Source organism: Chiloscyllium punctatum, chromosome 1, assembly GCF_047496795.1.
Source record: "Chiloscyllium punctatum isolate Juve2018m chromosome 1, sChiPun1.3, whole genome shotgun sequence".
Taxonomy (NCBI): Eukaryota; Metazoa; Chordata; class Chondrichthyes; order Orectolobiformes; family Hemiscylliidae; genus Chiloscyllium; species Chiloscyllium punctatum.
In genome coordinates, this window is record NC_092739.1 from 157,917,219 (window position 1) to 157,935,010 (window position 17,792).

At 43.9% G+C, this 17,792-nt stretch overlaps 1 protein-coding gene across 8 annotated transcripts in view; it reads left to right on the forward strand.

Annotated features, from left to right (window-relative positions):
* The first annotated feature begins 3,038 nt into the window (after positions 1-3,038).
* The window catches only part of LOC140481361 (transcription factor COE3-like), a 485,497-nt gene continuing 470,743 nt past the window's right edge, over positions 3,039-17,792 (forward strand). For 6 of the 8 annotated variants that reach the window (XM_072577432.1, XM_072577442.1, XM_072577459.1 and 3 more), the window contains exons 1-4: positions 3,039-3,727; positions 4,997-5,153; positions 5,925-5,988; positions 7,943-7,998. In XM_072577432.1, the coding sequence (XP_072433533.1) occupies positions 3,594-3,727; positions 4,997-5,153; positions 5,925-5,988; positions 7,943-7,998 (411 nt within the window). In that variant the 5' untranslated portion in view covers positions 3,039-3,593. The remainder of the gene's footprint in view (positions 3,728-4,996; positions 5,154-5,924; positions 5,989-7,942; positions 7,999-17,792) is intronic. The other 2 variants (XM_072577484.1, XM_072577493.1) reach the window with 1 other exon arrangement.

A 17,792-nucleotide genomic window follows, 5' to 3' on the forward strand; every position in this document is an offset into this window, starting at 1 on the left:
CTGAATAATGAAGAATCTTGAAGGTGTAAAATGGACTTCTCCTGTTCAAATTTCTCAGGCTAAAACACCTTAGAAAGTGACGAAAAACACGATATAAAATTCTGAACAAGAGTCATACGTTAACTCTGTTTCTCTCCACAGAGGCTGCCAGACATTTTAAGTTTGTCCAGCATCTCTGTTCTTGACATAACCACAGTCTTTCTTCCAGACGGATCCAAAACAGTTTGCATATAGTAACTCACGATAAAGAAGTTACTCTCATCATTCAAGTTTGCATAATGAGGGATTTGAATCATTTTGTCAATGCTTTGATATTAACATAAACAGATAACCAGTTTACTCCCCCTAATATCCTTTATTCATAAAAAAAATTACAAAAATGCATGACAAAACATTTCAACTTGAAAACTGCAGAATGTGCAGTAAAATTTGGCTTAACCTCCATGCAGTATGTTCCACTTTTCAGTGCTTCTACTGGGATACTTTTCCAGTTTATCACATACAGAGTCATAGACTCATACAGCACAGAAACAGCCCAACTCATTCATACCAACAAGCTTTTCAAAACTGAACTTGTCCATTTTGCTGTGTTTGGCCCATATCTCTCTAAAATCTTTCCTATCCATGTGTCTGTCCTAATCTCTTTTAAATGTTGTAATTGTATCTGCATCTGCCACTTTCTCTGACAGCTCGTTCCACTCTGTGTGAAAAAGTTGCCCCTTGAGTCCCTTTTAAATCTTTTCCCTCTCACCTTAAACCAATTCCCACTAGTTTAGGACTCCTCTCCCTTGGTGAAAAGACCTTGGTTATTTACCTTAGCTATACCCTCATGATTTCACAAACCCCATAACGTCACCCCTCAGCCTTCTACACTCCAGGGAAAGAGTGTCAGTCTATCCAGCCACCCCCATAACTCAGAACTAATATTAACTTGCCTGCTTTGTATACTCATTGTCAAATTTATTTGAACTCCATGTAAGTGTGGTCGTGCAAAGGGAGTAGTTCAATTATTCTCCAGTAAATGGTGCATGTTATGATGATCCTGGTTGTCAATCATAGAATCCCTGCAGTGAGCAGTGAGAGGCCATTTGGCCCATCGAGTCTGCACCAACCCACTGAAAAGCATCAGACCCAGATCCACTTTATTCCTGTAACCCCACATTTCAATCCACCTATCCTGCACTCTATGGGCGATGTAGTCATGGCCAATCCACCTACCCTGCATACCTTGGGAGTGGGGGAGGAACCCCACACAGACACGGGGAGAATGTGCAAATGCCACACAGACAGTCACCAGAGGCTGAAATCGAACCTGGCTCCCTGGCAATCATGAGGCAGCAGTGCTAACTGCTAACCACTGAGCCACTGTGCCAATCCATAGTTGTGAATGTTATGACATGATTGGAGTTGCCAGTGTTGGACTGTGTTGGACAAAATTAAAAATCACACAGTATCAGGTTACATTCCAACAGTCTATTGAGAAGTATTAGCTTTCGGAGCGCTGCTCCTTCATGTGTCTGCGTGGGTATCCTCTGGGTGCTTTGGTTTCTTCCTGTACAGGTCATTGGTTAGGCCACTGTTGGAATATTTCATGCAATTCTGGTCTCCTTCCTATCGGAAAGATGTTGTGAAACTTGAAAGGGTTCAGAAAGGATTTACAAGGATATTGCCAGGGTAGGAGGATCTGAGCTACAGGGAGGGGCTGAACAGGCTGGGGCTGTTTTCCCTGGAGCGTCGGAGGTTGAGGGGTGACCTTATAGAGGTTTACAAAATTATGAGGGGCATGGATAGGATAAATAGGCAAAGTCATTTCCCTGGGATTGGGGAGTCCAGAACTAGAGGGCATAGGTTAGGGTGAGAGGGGAAAGATATAAAAGAGACCTAAGGGGCAACTTTTTCACGCAGAGGATGGTACGTGTATGGAATGTGCTGCCAGAGGATGTGGTGGAGGCTGGTACAATTACAACATTTAAGAGGCAGCTGGATGGGTATATGAATAGGAAGGGCTTGGAGGGATATGGGCCGGGTGCTGGCAGGTGGGACTAGATTGGGTTGGGATATCTCGTTGGCATGAATGGGTTGGACTGAAGGGTCTGTTTCCATGCTGTATATCTCTATGACTCTATGATTCTATGTGCAGGATAGGTGGATTGAAATGTAGGGTTACTGGGATAAGGTGGATTTGGATCTGATGCTTTTCAGAGGGTTGGTACAGACTCGATGGGCCAAATAGCCTCTTTCTGCTCACTGTAGGGATTATATGTAATGACATCTCAAGTGCTTATCTAAGTAGGTTTGTAAAAAAAAAATTGTGAGGTTTCCCTCCCCAACTATCCTCCGAGGCATAGCAGTCCAAACACTCTTTGGATGAAAAAAAACTGAGCTCAGAGTATCCTCCTGCCCTTCATTTGAAATGCCCTTCACAAAAGGGCCGGATTCTGGGGGAGAGTAGCTTGTTTCTGCCTTGTTCTGTTCAGATGTGATTTAGTTGCAGACTAAATCGGTCCTCCAAGAGTTAAAGAAAGAAAGGACTTTATCCTACCTGGGATTTCACTTTTTATTTGGAACCAGGGGAGTTGGGGAAGGGAGGGAGGGTGATGACGAGGTGCAGCCTGATGTCACTGTGGAGAACCCACCCCCACCCCCTCAACCTGCAGCCAATCCTGGAGAAGTCAGCCAGGGGAGAATTGAAGAAAGATCTCCTAATTTGGAGAGTGTGACCCCACCTCCTGACTGTCAATCAAGGAGAGAGGCAGCGTCTGTCTCGCCCGGTCCGTTCTCTCTCTCTCTCTCTCTCTCTCTCCCCGGGGTGGGAGGGAGGGAGGGAGGGAGGGAGAGTTGGCAAGTGTCGGAGCCCGGGAGAAGGTGCATTCCTCTGGGATAGGGGAGGCACAAAGACTCGGGGAAGGGAGAGAGGGAGGGACCTGGACGGGAGGTGGAGGAGGGGGTTTGAGTGCTGGGGGGGGGGAGACAGAAACTGTGCGAGAGAGGATAGGAGGCAATTGTAGATTTGCAAGCTTACGCTGGTCTCCCCCAAGGGAGGGGGGGGGGGAGTGCAAGACAGAAAAACCCTCCTCAGCTTTTGGATCTCATATGGATAACTCACTATTGACAGCGCTGCCCTCGTACGGGAGCTGCAGTTACATTTTACACCTCTCTGTCTAGATACATATCAATCCCCACATATTACATGCAGCCGCTTTCAACTTTACGCAGCTGAATTTGAAGATCTCTCTTCCAAGCGGAGAAACAGGGGGGGGGGGGGTAAAAAGCCAACATGTTAATTTCTCAGTGAAAGCGATTCTTGTATAAGTGCAGAATCAACTCTGCTCCGTTCAGAGAGAGAGAGAGAGAGAGAGAAGCAGATCCATTGACTTGTCCGGGATCTGTTTTACTCAGCCGACAGGCAGCGAAAGACGGGGAAAGGTTTGCACTGAAAGTGATACGCCACACACACACACACACACACACACACAGACAGCCTTGCAGAATTAACTATTGTGTTTCTCTTTGGAAACGCACAAGACAGCAAACAAACAGAGAGAGAGAGAGAGAGACAGACAGACAGACAAGACAAACAGAAGGCTGCTTTGATGTTCGCCATCCAGGACACCATACCAAGAGGGGGTCTAGCCATGAAGGAAGAACCTTTGATTACTGGGATGAATCCTGTTAGGACCTGGATACATTCCGGCGGGATACTGGATGCGAACACCGCGGCTCAGAGGTTAGTTCGAACGCTTCATACTTCCTATTATTCCCCCCCCCCCCCACCCCGTTTCCAGGCAGAAGGGGTGCTTCTTGTTGTATTTTCACTACAGCATCTGCAGTAATTTGCTCCTACATTGTTGTCATATTTACCCCCCCCCCCGCTCTTGTTACCCCTGTGTCCCAGATACCAATTTCCAATATTTATTCCCAGCCCGGGTGATCTGGAGCTGCTAACTCTCTCAATGTGTGTTTCTGTATTATTCATCGTTGTGTTTCATTATAAAAAATCCTCTGTCCGGGGGAAAATTCGATATTTAGGTCCAGGTTATTTTTCCTACCCGGTGTGTATTTAATTGCTTTTTGCGCCTTCCTCTCGCCACTTATTCCTTATTCTCTATCTCTCCCCCTTTTTCTCCTTCCCTTCTTCCCATCTATTCTCCCCTCTCTCCATCCCTTTCTCTCCTTCCCCTTCTTATGTACAGTTCTGTTGCTTCTCTCCCTCCCTCCGTCCCTCTTTCCTTCTGACTTTTACCTCTTTTTTTTTCAAAACTCGCGCTCCCCCCTCCCTCCCTCATTTTCTGAGTAAGTCTTTTAACAATGGAATTTTGGAATCTGTTACTTACTTCTACCCTCTCAGAAGTCCGTGCCTCGTCCTTTGTTGACAATAAATCAGCTTTGAGCGAAATACATTGTATAAAACGGTCCGCTCTACTTCTGGGAATCTTGTTTAGAGTTCTTATAATGTTATCCTGTTATCCTTGCTTCCGATTAATTCCCCCCCCCCCCCCGCTTCTTTTGCACAATTCATAATCCCTAGCAAAACAAAAAGTTTCCTCAATCTTTTACCGTTAAATTTCCCTCTTCGCCAATCTCTCCTTTCGCTCTCTGCATTTGAGTTATATCAACATTCCCCGTTTTGCAAATTATTCTCCCTGACTTAGAAAATGAAGACGGAATGCTTTTTTAAAAAAAAATCCATCCCGCTTAGTTTCACTTAAAACTAGCAGATGTGTGGGGTTTTAAAAAAAAATAATTTAATTAATCGGTGTTAAAAATCTGAAACATCACCGCCGCGCTGATATAATCTAACCCTTCAAAAAAAACCTCGTGCTTCTAAGGATCATTTTCCAAACTTCCAAGTAAATAAAGAGGTTGATTTCACTTTCCCCAAGTTGTAACCGATTCAAGTCCCCTCCCTCTCCCGTTAACTTCCAGTTGTTTCAAAAACCGCCTTGGACAAACGCCGTTAACCGAAGCCCTTGCTTGTGATTTGCTTTGCCCGCAGTGGAGTCGGTTTGGCCCGGTCACATTTCGAGAAACAGCCGCCTTCGAACCTGCGTAAATCCAATTTCTTCCACTTCGTCTTGGCTCTGTACGACCGGCAAGGTCAACCGGTGGAGATTGAGAGGACGGCGTTTGTTGACTTCGTAGAGAAAGATAAAGTAAGTTGCTTATCTCTTTCCATCACTTTTCTCTCTCTGCCCTCTCCCACCCGCCCCAAACCCGTCCTTACTGTTCCCTTCCATCTCTCCCTTTCCATTTACGACTCCTCGGGCCCCTCTGTGAACAACTCCTTATATTTTGGGCTGAAGTTTTTTTGATGTCAGTTCCTCTGGTTTTAGTTATTGCCCCTGAGTGTTACGTGCCTGAAACTCTTTGCAGTTCTGTGTGTTTCCTTTTCCTATTTCTCACAGATCCTCAAAACTGATTCCATTTAAAAAAAAATCTCACAGTAAATTGTCCCTTTACTGTCCCCCATAAACTCCTCATTTTTTTCCCCAAATCTGTTCCTTTACTGACCCGATCCAGACCCGATATCCCACACACTATCGGAGTTGGGTACAGGATTAAAAATCACACACCAGGTTATAGTCCAACAGGTTTAAATGGAAAAGCACACTCGCTTTCGGAGCGATGCTCCTTCATCAGGTGATAGTCCAGTCTAACACCGGCATCTCCAAATCTTGGGTGCAGGAGGTCGAAAGAGAGAGAGAGAGCCGTTGATACCAATTGCTCGACTTCGGCCTGTAATGCACATTTCAGCAAAAGCTTGCTCTGGCCTCAGCTCGACAATCGCGCGAAATTCATCGGCCTCTCGTTACACCTTTTTGTTGATGTTGGGGGGAGGTAAAACTCAAAGTCGCGTTCAGGCGGCATGCGAATGCAGCTTGCATTCGATCCGAACTTAACGCCTTTTATGCTTTCGCCCGCAGGAACAGAACGGGGAAAAAACAAACAACGGTGTTCACTATAAATTACAGCTCCTGTACAGCAACGGTAAGTCACTCTCCCCCCCACCTTCCCCTCCCCTCCCCAGATTGCAACAAACAGTACCAGAAATCTGAACAAAAAAACCCACAAACAACCCTCCCCCCAAAAAAACCCCACACAATTTGCCATATTTTAGATCAGAGTTTAGTTGCACGGAGAGACAGCTTGTTTCAAGATCGAGTTACGTAAATAAATCACTTATAATTAAACAGTGTCGATTGGGTAAGGCGTGTCAATTGCAAACATTTTTTTTCAATGCATTGTGCAAATCAACAAAACTAATTTCAATCTTTTGGTAGTGGGGAGCTTAGGTATTATTCAGAAAAAAATGCACATGACAAAAATAGTCTTTGCTTTCCCAAAAACTACTCAAAATTAATTTGTGTTGAAAACTCCTGAAATAAAAACCACTGTCAATCAGAGATAGGAACTTGGCGCCCAGGACACACGCTGGTTCCCGCTGCTGATGCTGATATTTACAATTTGGGATTGTTGGCATGTTTATATACTCAGCTCTTAAACAATCGCAACAGGTTCGGTCTAAAGTTGGCGATTTGCACAAGACAGTGAAAATGAAATTAAAATAAAAACCCAAAAGAACTGCGGGCGCTGGAAGTCAGAAATTAAACCAGAAATTACTGGGAAACTCAGCAGGTCTGGCAGCATCTGGGCAGAGTTCAGGCGTCGGATCCAGTGACTCATCTTCCGAACACAATGAAATGATCTGAAAACTTCTGTGCAAAACTTTATACCAAGCTGTTAAAAAAAAGGTAGCTTTATATATAGGCTTTCCGACGCTTAGAGAAATAATGATTTCATAATCGTTTTGGAGATTTTCTTTGCTTTAAGAAGTAATTATTGTTACGATTGGTCACGGGCGTTTAAACCTAAGTTCGAGTCTTAAGCAGGAGGTGTTTATCTAAGAGTCTGAGCTGCCCTTATTTAACTTGACATTTACGTCGGTCTGTTATCGATCGCGCTGTCATTTGTTTTATTGATGTCAATTCTGAGAATGTTTTAAAATCGTGTAGTTAATCTGTAAGATGCTAGATTTCTTTATGCAGAGGTTTGTGTGTGAGAGAGATTTAACCGGTCCGTACCGAATTCACTCTCACCGTTAATACATGTATGTCCTGTAATATTCCTCTTTCTCTCTCTCACACACACACAATTGTCAAACTGCTTTTGCTGAATTAACCGACTTCTGCCCCGTTACACAAACCGTACCTTGCCTTTCAATTCGCAAGACAGTAATAATATCGAACTGTTGGCAATGCCACTTGTTCTGTTTGGTTACAGCCAGAGTTGGGAGACTTGTGGTCTGGGATTGAAATTCGATTTAACTGTCTGACTCCCCACCCCCCACCTCTCATCCTGATCTGAAAGTATTCAAACAAGGGAGTGGAAAATCAGTGACTGCTCACAATGTAGCAAAAGGAGGGGAAAGTGGAGAGGGCAGTTAAAGAAAAAGGTGCAGCTGCAAGGGAAAATAGAACTAGAGAGAGATAATGGGATAAGGACGTGGAAAGAAAACAGCAATGTGCAGGAGAGAAAGATTTTGGGGGAAAGGAAAAGTTTGAAAGAATGGGGAAAAGTGAACAAGTGGTAGAGAAGGGTAGTGGGGTGGAATTAAACGTAAAACATTTAAATTCACCAATCTGAAATAACAAACTGCAGCATATCTGGAAACAGTTGTGAATAATAGACAGTTTAAGGTTTGACCATTGTAACACTTCTTTCACTAACTTTGAATGGCCACAGTTTTATTTTTTTAAACTTGGGTGATTCTCTTTGTCCTGGCTGAAGAGAAGCTTTTTTTTCGTAAAACACTGAAATGGCGTTTTCCCCTCAAATAAGAATAATAGTACTGTCATGTTATGGTAAGAGATGGATCTGAGGGATACAAAAAAATTTGAAAGAACATGTCCCTGAATTTACTTCATGCTTTTTTTTCCCCCAGGAATCCGAACAGAGCAGGATTTATTTGTACGGCTCATAGACTCAATGACCAAACAGGTAAGAGTGGATTGGCTGTGTCACATGTATAAGCAACAAATCTGTCTGATAATTCACTGCTGACAATTTTAAATATCAATAATACCTCTCAATTTAATAAATTAATCTGGGCAGAAACCAAACTGGTTCATTTATAAACACAACCATTTTGACATTTATTCTTATCTGAAAAGAGATATGTTTTTGCAATGATTTGTCTTGCTACCTTGCCTGCTTTTCAAATTGAATTATGTTTTGAAATGGGTAACGTAACCACTGATGTGGTGGGTCTGCCTCAATTTGTTATTAATAGCAACAGGGTGATCCGTCGAACTGTTGTTGTGTTCTGTTTTTCTTCGGTCGATCAATAATTACAAGATGCGCCCTTCAGTGGCGCCACTGAAATTAATTTCGACTTCAGAAGGATTCTCCTGCCACCACCTCCATGCCAACATGCCAATCTCCTCTTCTCCCCTCCCCCCCCACCCCCCTCCCCGGGTGTATTGTCTGCTCATTCACAGCTTTGTCGCAATGCTGCAATGAGGAGCTGCATGGTTTTACTGCACATTCTGTAATCGCGTGACGTGCAAGTCAGAACTGATCGATCCCCTCATCGGAAATTACCGTATCAGTCACAAATCACAGAATATTTAGTCCAGTTACTTAATTTTTATTGGAGTAAATTATGAACAGGACAGTAGTAAGAAAGTGATGAGAGATTTATTCACTTTTCTGTAGATCAGAGATTTGCAACGAAAAGTGAGCCATTAACATTGGCTCTTTAAATAATATTCCAATGATTTTCTTTGAAGGCAGCTTTTAAATTTTAAATTCAGCTAACTATAAATGTGAAACATAATTCCACATTACTCTCCTTACTAGTTATAAGATTCCAGAACCATGCTACTCAAATTGTTATTGAGGTATAAAGCACTCCCATATTTAGCTGACATTTTCTTATTCTGTCACTTATTTTTAGTCTTCATTCTGAGGGATTTTAATCATGAGGAAAGCTCCTTACTGCTTCCAATTTAGAGAATCAATGCCAACGCCAAACACTCCCAATCTCAGGTACATCACATTGTCAGATGCAGGGAAAAGCTCTCTCTTCACTGCCTCAGGACAGACATTGCACAGATTTGATACAGAATCAAAGCCCAAAACATTTCCCCATTAAATATTCCCAGAATATGTGCAGCTTGTATTTAAGAAAGACTAAAACTCACTCTACACTGTCTGATTCAAACACTCCCAGGGCAGCTACAACATGGGTTAAAGAATGAGTAGAGCTCTCTCGTTCTATTTCACCCTTGCAGTTTCACATTCCCAGTTTGCTATCCTCTCAACATCGCCCCACTCGTGCAGGTACAGCGCAAGGTTAGATTTTTAAAAATTCTTTTAACAGTGGTGTGGACATCTCTTGAAGGCTGGCATTTGTGACCAGCCCTAGTTGTTCTTGAATTGATCGGCTCTCGAGACTGTTTCAGGGGGGATTTTAAGAGGCAACCACATTGCTACGGGTCTGGAATCACATTTTAGGCTAGACCAGGTAAGGACAAAAGATTTCCTTCCCTAAAGGATGTTAGTGGACCAGATTTTTTAAAAGACAATCCACGATCAGCATAGCCAGGCTCTTAATTGTCGATTTTTATTAGATCTTGTTTAATTTCATCAGCTGCTAGGGTAGGATTTGAACCCATGTCAGTGAACATTACCTTGAATTACTAACCCAGTGATCACCATGCCTCCAACTTCCCTAATACAGAATGTAGCCCTCTCTGCACTATCTCCAACAAACACTCCCAAGACCGATCAGACAGACAGACAGACACACACACACACACACACACACAGTGCAAGACCTGTTAGATACAGACAGAGTAGGTCTCACTCTCCACTGTCCCCATCAGACAGCCTTGAGCAGATACAGAGGAATTGCTGCAGAGTAGAGCCTCCTTTTATTCCTGTGTTTCTAACTCTCCATGTGTCTGTTTTGCAAGTTAATGACAACTGGAACGATTTGTGTGTTGCTGGTTAGTGAATGCAAGCAACTTTATTTTAAGGTCATTGGCGCTGAATTTGTATTTGGCTATTGGGGTCCAATTCTGAGCAGGCTACATCACCACGGATTGGATTTCACTTCGATCTTGTGGGAGCAATCTTTTACAAGTATTTGAGAATCCAAGAGCAGTGGGCACAACAAGCTTCACGTTGGTTAGGATTTGTCAAACTGAGCTGTTTCAGATGGTTACATGAGAGTAATCAAAGAGAAACCATTTCCTTTGTCGGTGTTGGCGGGAGGACTGAGAGTTCAGTGCTGAGTGGCAGAACCTCAAAGGTTAGAGACAATCTCCTCAGAAGTGACATCAGGAACACCTCTTCATACAATGGCTAGTGGAGATTTGGACAGTCTCCGATAAAACAGCTGTTGGTGGTCGATTGAAAAGGACAAACTGTGACTGATAGACTTTTGTTGGGAAAATGTACTCAGGATTACAGAAATCACGAGTCAATTGAATGGTGGAACAAGTTTGAAGGACTGGATGGATTTCTCCAGTTTCTGTGTTATAATTGAAGAAAGGCAAGCACTAAAGAGAAATACAGGTCATTTTAAAGCATAGATATGAACATTGGAAGCATATATTTTGCTTCTGCCCTAAAGCTTAAGAATCGTTATCTTGGGATGAATTCCATTCTCCCTTTTTATCGCAAAATGCCGTCTTTCCGAGAATCAAGACAGCTGTTTGCTTTGACAAGAGAAAATATAAAAATACTGCTGTCCAAAATGATCACTTCTTTTATTCCTCAAGTCTGTCCTGCCAGTAGAGCCGAGCAAACTGGGGAATTAATTCATACGTAGGCGCAATGATGGGTTCACAGATTTGTTTGCCTGATATTAGCAGTTGCCTTTGTAACCGTCGTCCAGGGCCCAAATACTTGCTTCAACTTGTAATGTGTTAATTAGACGGAGATTGTAACATGTTCAACGCACAGAAACAGCTGAGCAGATCGAACAGTTGTCCTCCTTGATGAATGTCGAGAGTTTGCGTCTCACATCTGTCTCGGGGGAACGTATATTTTAGCAGTGCTACTATTACAAGATCGTAGTATGATCCTGAGCAAAATAGGTTGTTTGACTCATTGTGTCTGCGCCAATTCCACGGTAGAGCTATCCAGTTAGTGCCTTTCCTTATTCCGTTCAGTTCCTGACTATGCTCTCTGAAGCCAAGCCCTTGGCTCATTGTTTGCTGACTGTTCATTCTGAGCTGCTTTTCTTGGCAGCTTTAGCGGTGGTGACTTGCCATTGCCTTCCCCTACTATCCCCACAGCCCTTCAAATATTTATTCAAATCCCATTTGAAAGTTAGCACTCAATGTGCTTTCATCACCTCTTCAGGCAATGAACTCCAAATCACTATAACTTGCTCTGTAAAAGAATATTGCCTCACATGGCCTCTGTTTTGTTTGTCAGTCGCCTCTTTATATATCAATAAGGAGCAGGAATAAACCACTTGGCCCCTGAAGCCTAGTCCATCTGATTGTAATGTCAAATCTACACAACTCCCCGACCCCACTCGACACACATCTATCTACTTTTACCTTAAATATTTTCTAGCATTTCGCCATCTTTTGTTTTAGGAAGACAGTTACACAGACTCTGAGCACTGAAAGAGTGAAATAAATTTGCCTAATCTGTTTGAAACAGGCAACACCTAATTTTAAAATAGTGAGGCCTGGTTCTAGATTCTCCCATAAGATGAAGCAGCCTCTCACGACTGTTCAAGTTAATCAGCAAGTTTCTTTTCATTGCTGAAGCTCCTGCTACTGAAAGCAATTTCTCTGCATTTATTTTATTAGAATAATTTGTGATCTTGAATATGTCTGATGAGAACAGCCTCAGCTTCTACTTTCTCTCTACGTAACTGGCGCTGTATTCGAACAAGTAGCCTCTACACCCTCTCCAAGATGCTGGCACCCTGCCTGTATTGTTTGGACAGGGTCATTTTGCCCATGTCCTGTGAAAGAAATTGAGAAAGGGCACATCTCTTAATCTTAGTGCCTTGCTTGGGCCAGCATGGTGCCTGAGTGGTCAATGCTGCTGCCTCATAGCGCCAGGATCGCAGGTTTGACTCCACCTTCAGGCGACTGTTTGTGTGGAGTTCGCACATTTTCCCCTGTCCGTGGGGCTTTTGTCCAGGTGTTCCGGTTTCCTCCCACAGTCCAAACGTGTGCAGGTTAGGTGGATCGATCATGCTAAATTGTCCCATAGTGTCCAGAGATGTGCAGGCTAAGTGGATTAACCACAGTAAATGTAGGGTTGTGGGGATACGGTAGGGAGGTGTGTCTGGGTAGGATGCTCGTCAGAGGGTTGGTGTGGACATGATGGACTGAATGGCCTGAAGACTTTATGCTCGAAACGTCGATTCTCCTGCTCCTCAGATGCTGCCTGACCTGCTGTACTTTTCCAGCATCACACATTCGACTATGATCTCCAGCATCCGCAGTCCTCACTTTGTCCCTGAATGACCTGCTTCCACACTCTAGGGATCCTATGATTCTCTATCCGCCCTCTCTTTCCCACATCTCCTACAATGTTTGAACCCCTCCAATTAAATGTCTGCCCATTCCACAGCACTGATAATACTCTCAAAGTTATCGTCTGCTGTGATGAACCATCCTTTGTTCTCCTCAATTCACAGCCATGGAGTTGTGGAGTTTTTACAGCATGGAATTTGGCCCTTCAGCCCATTGTGTCAGCACCAGTCTTCAAACATCCAACTATTCTACAGCCATTTCCAGCACTTGGCTCATACCCTTGTATGTTATAGTGTTTCAAATGCTCACCTAATAGGTATTAAATGTCTTGAGGTTTCTTGCCTCTATCACTGTTGAGGTGGTGAGTTCGCAGATGCTCACAGCTTTTCGTGTTAAATGTTTTTTTTCCCTTCAAGTCCCCTCTTAAACACCTGCTCAACTTTGGGGAAAGGTTTTAAGAGAAAGTGAGGACTGCAGATGCTGGAGATCAGAGCTGAAAAAATGTGTTGCTGGAAAAGCGCAGCAGGTCAGGCAGCATCCAAGGAGCAGGGGAATCGACGTTTCGGGCATGAGCCCTTCTTCAGGAATGAGGAGGGTGTGCCAAGCAGGCTAAGATAAAAGGTAGGGAGGAGGGACGTTGGGAATGCGATAGGTGGAAGGAGGTTAAGGTGAGGGTGATAGGCTGGAGAGGGGGTGGGGGCGGAGAGGTCGGGAAGAAGATTGCAGGTCAAGAAGGCGGTGCTGAGTCTAAGGGTTAGGATTGAGATAAGGTGGGGGGAGGGGAAATGAAGAAGCTGGAGAAATCTGCATTCATCCCCTGTGGTTGGAGGGTTCCTAGGCGGAAGATAAGGCACTCTTCCTCCAGGTGTCATGTTGCCATGATCTGGCGATGGAGGAGGCCAAGGACCTGCATGTCCTTGGCGGAGTGGGAGGGGGAGTTAAAGTGTTCAGCCACGGGGCGGTTGGGCTGGTTGGAATCAAATCAATGGCCCTCTGAATTTTGAACACCTCAACTAGATCCCACACCCCACCTCACCGCCCACCACCCCCCACAGCCTTCTCTGCTCTAAGGAAAACAACCTGAGTTTATCCAGTCTCTCTTCATTGCTGGATTGTTCCAGTCCAGGCAACATCCTGTCAAATCGCTTCTGCATCTTTCTGGTGCAGTAGTACCCTTCAGTCTAGCTGCAACAGTGGTCTAACTATCACCACATACAACTCCATCATAACCTCTAAACAAAAACAAAGAAAGCACTGCGGATGTTGGAAATCAGAAATTGTTGGAAAAACTCAGCAGGTCAAGCAGCACCTGTGGAGAGAAAGCAGAGTTACCCTTCTTCAGAAGGGTGTTCTGGAGAAGGGTCACTGGACACAAAATGTTAACTCTACTTCCTCTCCACAGATGCTGCCACACCTGCTGAGTTTTTCCAGCAAATTCTGAGTTTGTTCTATAATAACCTCCCTGCTTTTGTATTCTGTGCTTTGACTAATTAAGGCAAGTATCCCAAATGCTTTCTTAACCTCCTTATCTGCCTTATCATGCTGCCTTCAAGGATCTGTGGGCACATGCACCAGGGTCCATCCGATCCCCTGTACTTGATATCATGGCCTACTTCCACCAGCATTTTGTGCTTCAAATGGCTCCAGTTAAGATGGAGTCTGAGACCTTTATACCCTCAAGTCACATGAGATCATGAACATGTCTCTTAAAAATATACTGTAACCTAGCTGTGAGGCAGAACACCACATTCCCCTATAAATCAGTTCTTGTTCCCATCCTGTTTCTCACCAAAATGCCATCAAAGACACAGTGCCAGGTTCCATATGTACATTGACAACACACAGCTCGACCAGTCACCACCCCTGAGTAGGATGGCTCTGACCATTTATCTTGATTTGTCCTGACAGTTGAGGAAGTAATCCATCAGCATTCGGAAAGTACCTGCACTAGAGGGATGCAGAGCTCAAGACATTTAAGAAAGAAATGGATAAAATAGTTTCTCGAAGCTTCAGGCTTCAAGGGGAATTGGGGAGAGAGCAGGAGTGAGCCGCGTTGAGCTAGGTCAGTTACAATCGCAGAGCGGACTCGATGGGCCAAATGACTTGTACTTTCTATCCTTCTAAGATGACAGATCCCTGCTGCTTTCTGAGGGCAATTAGGAAAGGGAAACAAACATTTTAGGGACTCTTGCATACAATCAAAGAATGAAACCAACTCTAGAAATTGGTATTCATTTAACTAAGCATTTGCTTGATAAATAATGAATGACACATTGAAGTTCCATTCATAACTGTGGGGTATGAGTCAAAATGTGGGACTGACTGTTCTGAAAGAAGAATGGGCAATGTCCCCAAAATATCTGTATCTTTTTACCTCTTGTCTCTCCCTTGTTTGTAACATTGCATGTCCAGCTTTAGAGATGTATGCCTCTCAACTACAATACAGGGAGCCTGTTCTGTCATTTTTCTGTTGCAGTGCTCAAAGTCATGACCCTTTGTTTCCCATGCTATGTCTGTTTTTCTGCTGTTTTTCCTAGCAGCAGACAAAAGTCTGTGGTTTGCAGCTAATGTATGGACTGAATTTTTCCATTAGGCAAAGGACGCGGGTTTTAAATAAACTTGAGAATCCTGCACTTTACACCTTTGTGTTTCTTTTCACAGACTACTTGTCTGATGTGCAGTATTGGATGAGCCAGAATTTCCTCCAGTTAAATTGAAGCTCTTGCCTTTGGCCCCAATTGCAAAGTCTGTCCCCAAGCCACAGGTTCTGTTGCTAGTAATGTACCGCACTGATGGCCTGAAGGTTAGGTGAGGTGTTGGCCTAGTAGTATTTCCGCTGGTTTTTGTAAATTCAGAGCCCAGGCAATGATCAGGGGATGTGGGTTCAAATTTCACTGTAGCAGTTGATGGCATTTGAATTAAATGAAAATCTGTGATCAAAAGTCTACAGATTCATTAGAGTAGATTGATAATCTAACGATTAACAGGAAAAACCCATCTGGTTCACCAATGCTTCTTAGGGAAGGAAACTGCCATCCTTACCTGGTCTGGTCTATGTGTGATTCCAGACTGGTAATAATGTGGTTGACTCTTAGCTGTCCTCTGGGCAATTAGGGATGGGCAATAAATGCTCCCCTAGCCAGCAATGCCCTCATCCCGTGAATACATTTTTAAAAAGAGTCTTCATCTTGTGTTATGATCAGATCAAAGTTTCACCTTCCATTATTATGACACCTTTCTATATAGGCATTGTCTCATACTTAGAGTGACTGGATTTCAACAATATTTAAATGCCTTGACTAATCAGAGGTGATCACCATTTTCTAAGCTCAAGCTGTGTAAATTGGTGTTCTCTTTGAAATTTGACCTCTTGCATGATTCCTGTTGAATGCAGAAGTGAAAAACTTCAGTAACCTGTCTCCATTTTTGTAACAACACCCAAGTACTTACTCAGCCACATAATGCTTTGGACAATCCTGAGGAGGTATCAGGTGTCACGTAAATGTCTTTACATTCCAGGGAGGAGAGTTCAGTGTTGCATGCCCTGGGCAGCTGAAGGTAGGGTAGTGTGGTGAATCATAGCAAAAAATAGAAGCAGGAGTAGGCCATGATTAGATTAGATTAGATTCTCTACAGTATGGAAACAGGCCCTTTGGCCCAACAAGTCCACACCAACCCTCCAAAAAGTAACCCACCCAGACCCATTCCCCTAGCCTATATTTACCTTGACTAATGCACCTATAACTATGGGCAATTTAGCATGGCCAATTCACCTGACCTGCACATTTTTGGACTGTGGGAGGAAACCGGAGTACCCGGAGGAAACCCACGCAGACACGGGGAGAATGTGCAAACTCCACACAGGCAGTCGCCCAAGGCGGGAATCGAACCTAGGTCCCTGGCGCTGTGAGGCATCAGGGCTAATCACTGAGTCACCCTGCCACCCCAAAATTGTACTCAACTTCTACCATAGCAGGAATTGAACCTGGGTCCCCAGAGTCTCTGTAGTGATAGCCCAGTGATAGTACTCCTAGGCCATCACCTTCTCAGTTAGCTCTTCAAGCCTGGTCAACCATTTAATATGATCATCACTGGTCAATCAACTCAGTGTCCTGCTCTCCCTAAGGAAGTGAGGGAAATCACTTTGTCCAGGCACTAAACACTGGAATTCTATCCCTAGGCCCCTCTACCCCCTTCTACCTTATGACTGCCCTGAAAATCTCTTTGATTAATAAAACCTACCCCTTTGATTGATTAAACTGGTCCATTTGATTAATCAAACTTACCATTTTCAAATTAATAAAACATACTTCTTTGATTAAACTTTCCATCATCTGTCATATGGCTTCCTCACGCGACTCGGTGTGAAATTTTACCTGATAAAGAACCTGTAAAATGGCTCGGGGGCCTTGTGTAGAACGTAGTTTCATCCTCAGTTGGAGCCACACTTTAGGAAGGATGTGGAGCTCTGGATAGGACGGCAGAAAAGATTCATGCGAGAGCTTCCTTCATTTCGCAGAAAGGTTGGAGAAAGTGAGACCGTGGTCCTTGGGGGCGTGACACTTGACAGGAGACTTCATGAGATTTGCTCAAAAGCACAAGCGGGGTAGGGCTTTCTGGATGGGGTCGATGGAAGGATTGAGAGAAAGGTTTGACAGATTTAAGGCAATATTTTTTTAATTCACTCATGAGACATGGCTGGCCAGCATCTAATGGTCTGTCCGAGCTACCCTTGAACTGAGTGGCTTGCTCAGCCATTTCCGAGGGAAGTTGAGAGTTAACCAGATTGCTGAAGGTCTGGAGTCACATGTAGGCCAGACCAGGTAAGGATGGCAGACTTCCTTCCCTGAAGGACATTAATGGGCCAGGTGGGCATTTCTGCTAATCAGGAATGGTTTCAGCAAATTCTTAGGCCAATTTTAGGTTCCACCATCTGCTGTGGCAGGATTTGAATCCGGGTCACCGGAACATTAGTTAAGTTTCTGAATTAATTGTCTCATGATAATGGATACAGGCAGAGTAATGATATTCCTGATGATGGGCTTTTGCCCGAAACATCGACTTTCCTGCTCTTCGGATGCTGCCTGAACTGCTGAGCTTTTCCAGCACCACTCTGATGCACAATCTGGTTTCCAGCATCTGCAGTCATTGTTTTTACCCCTTTTTAGTCTCATGATAATACCAATAAGTCATCACCTTCTCCAACAACTGACCTTGACCCTGACCCTAACCCTAACAACCCCAACACCGAAACAATGGTGACACGAGGAAAAATGTTTC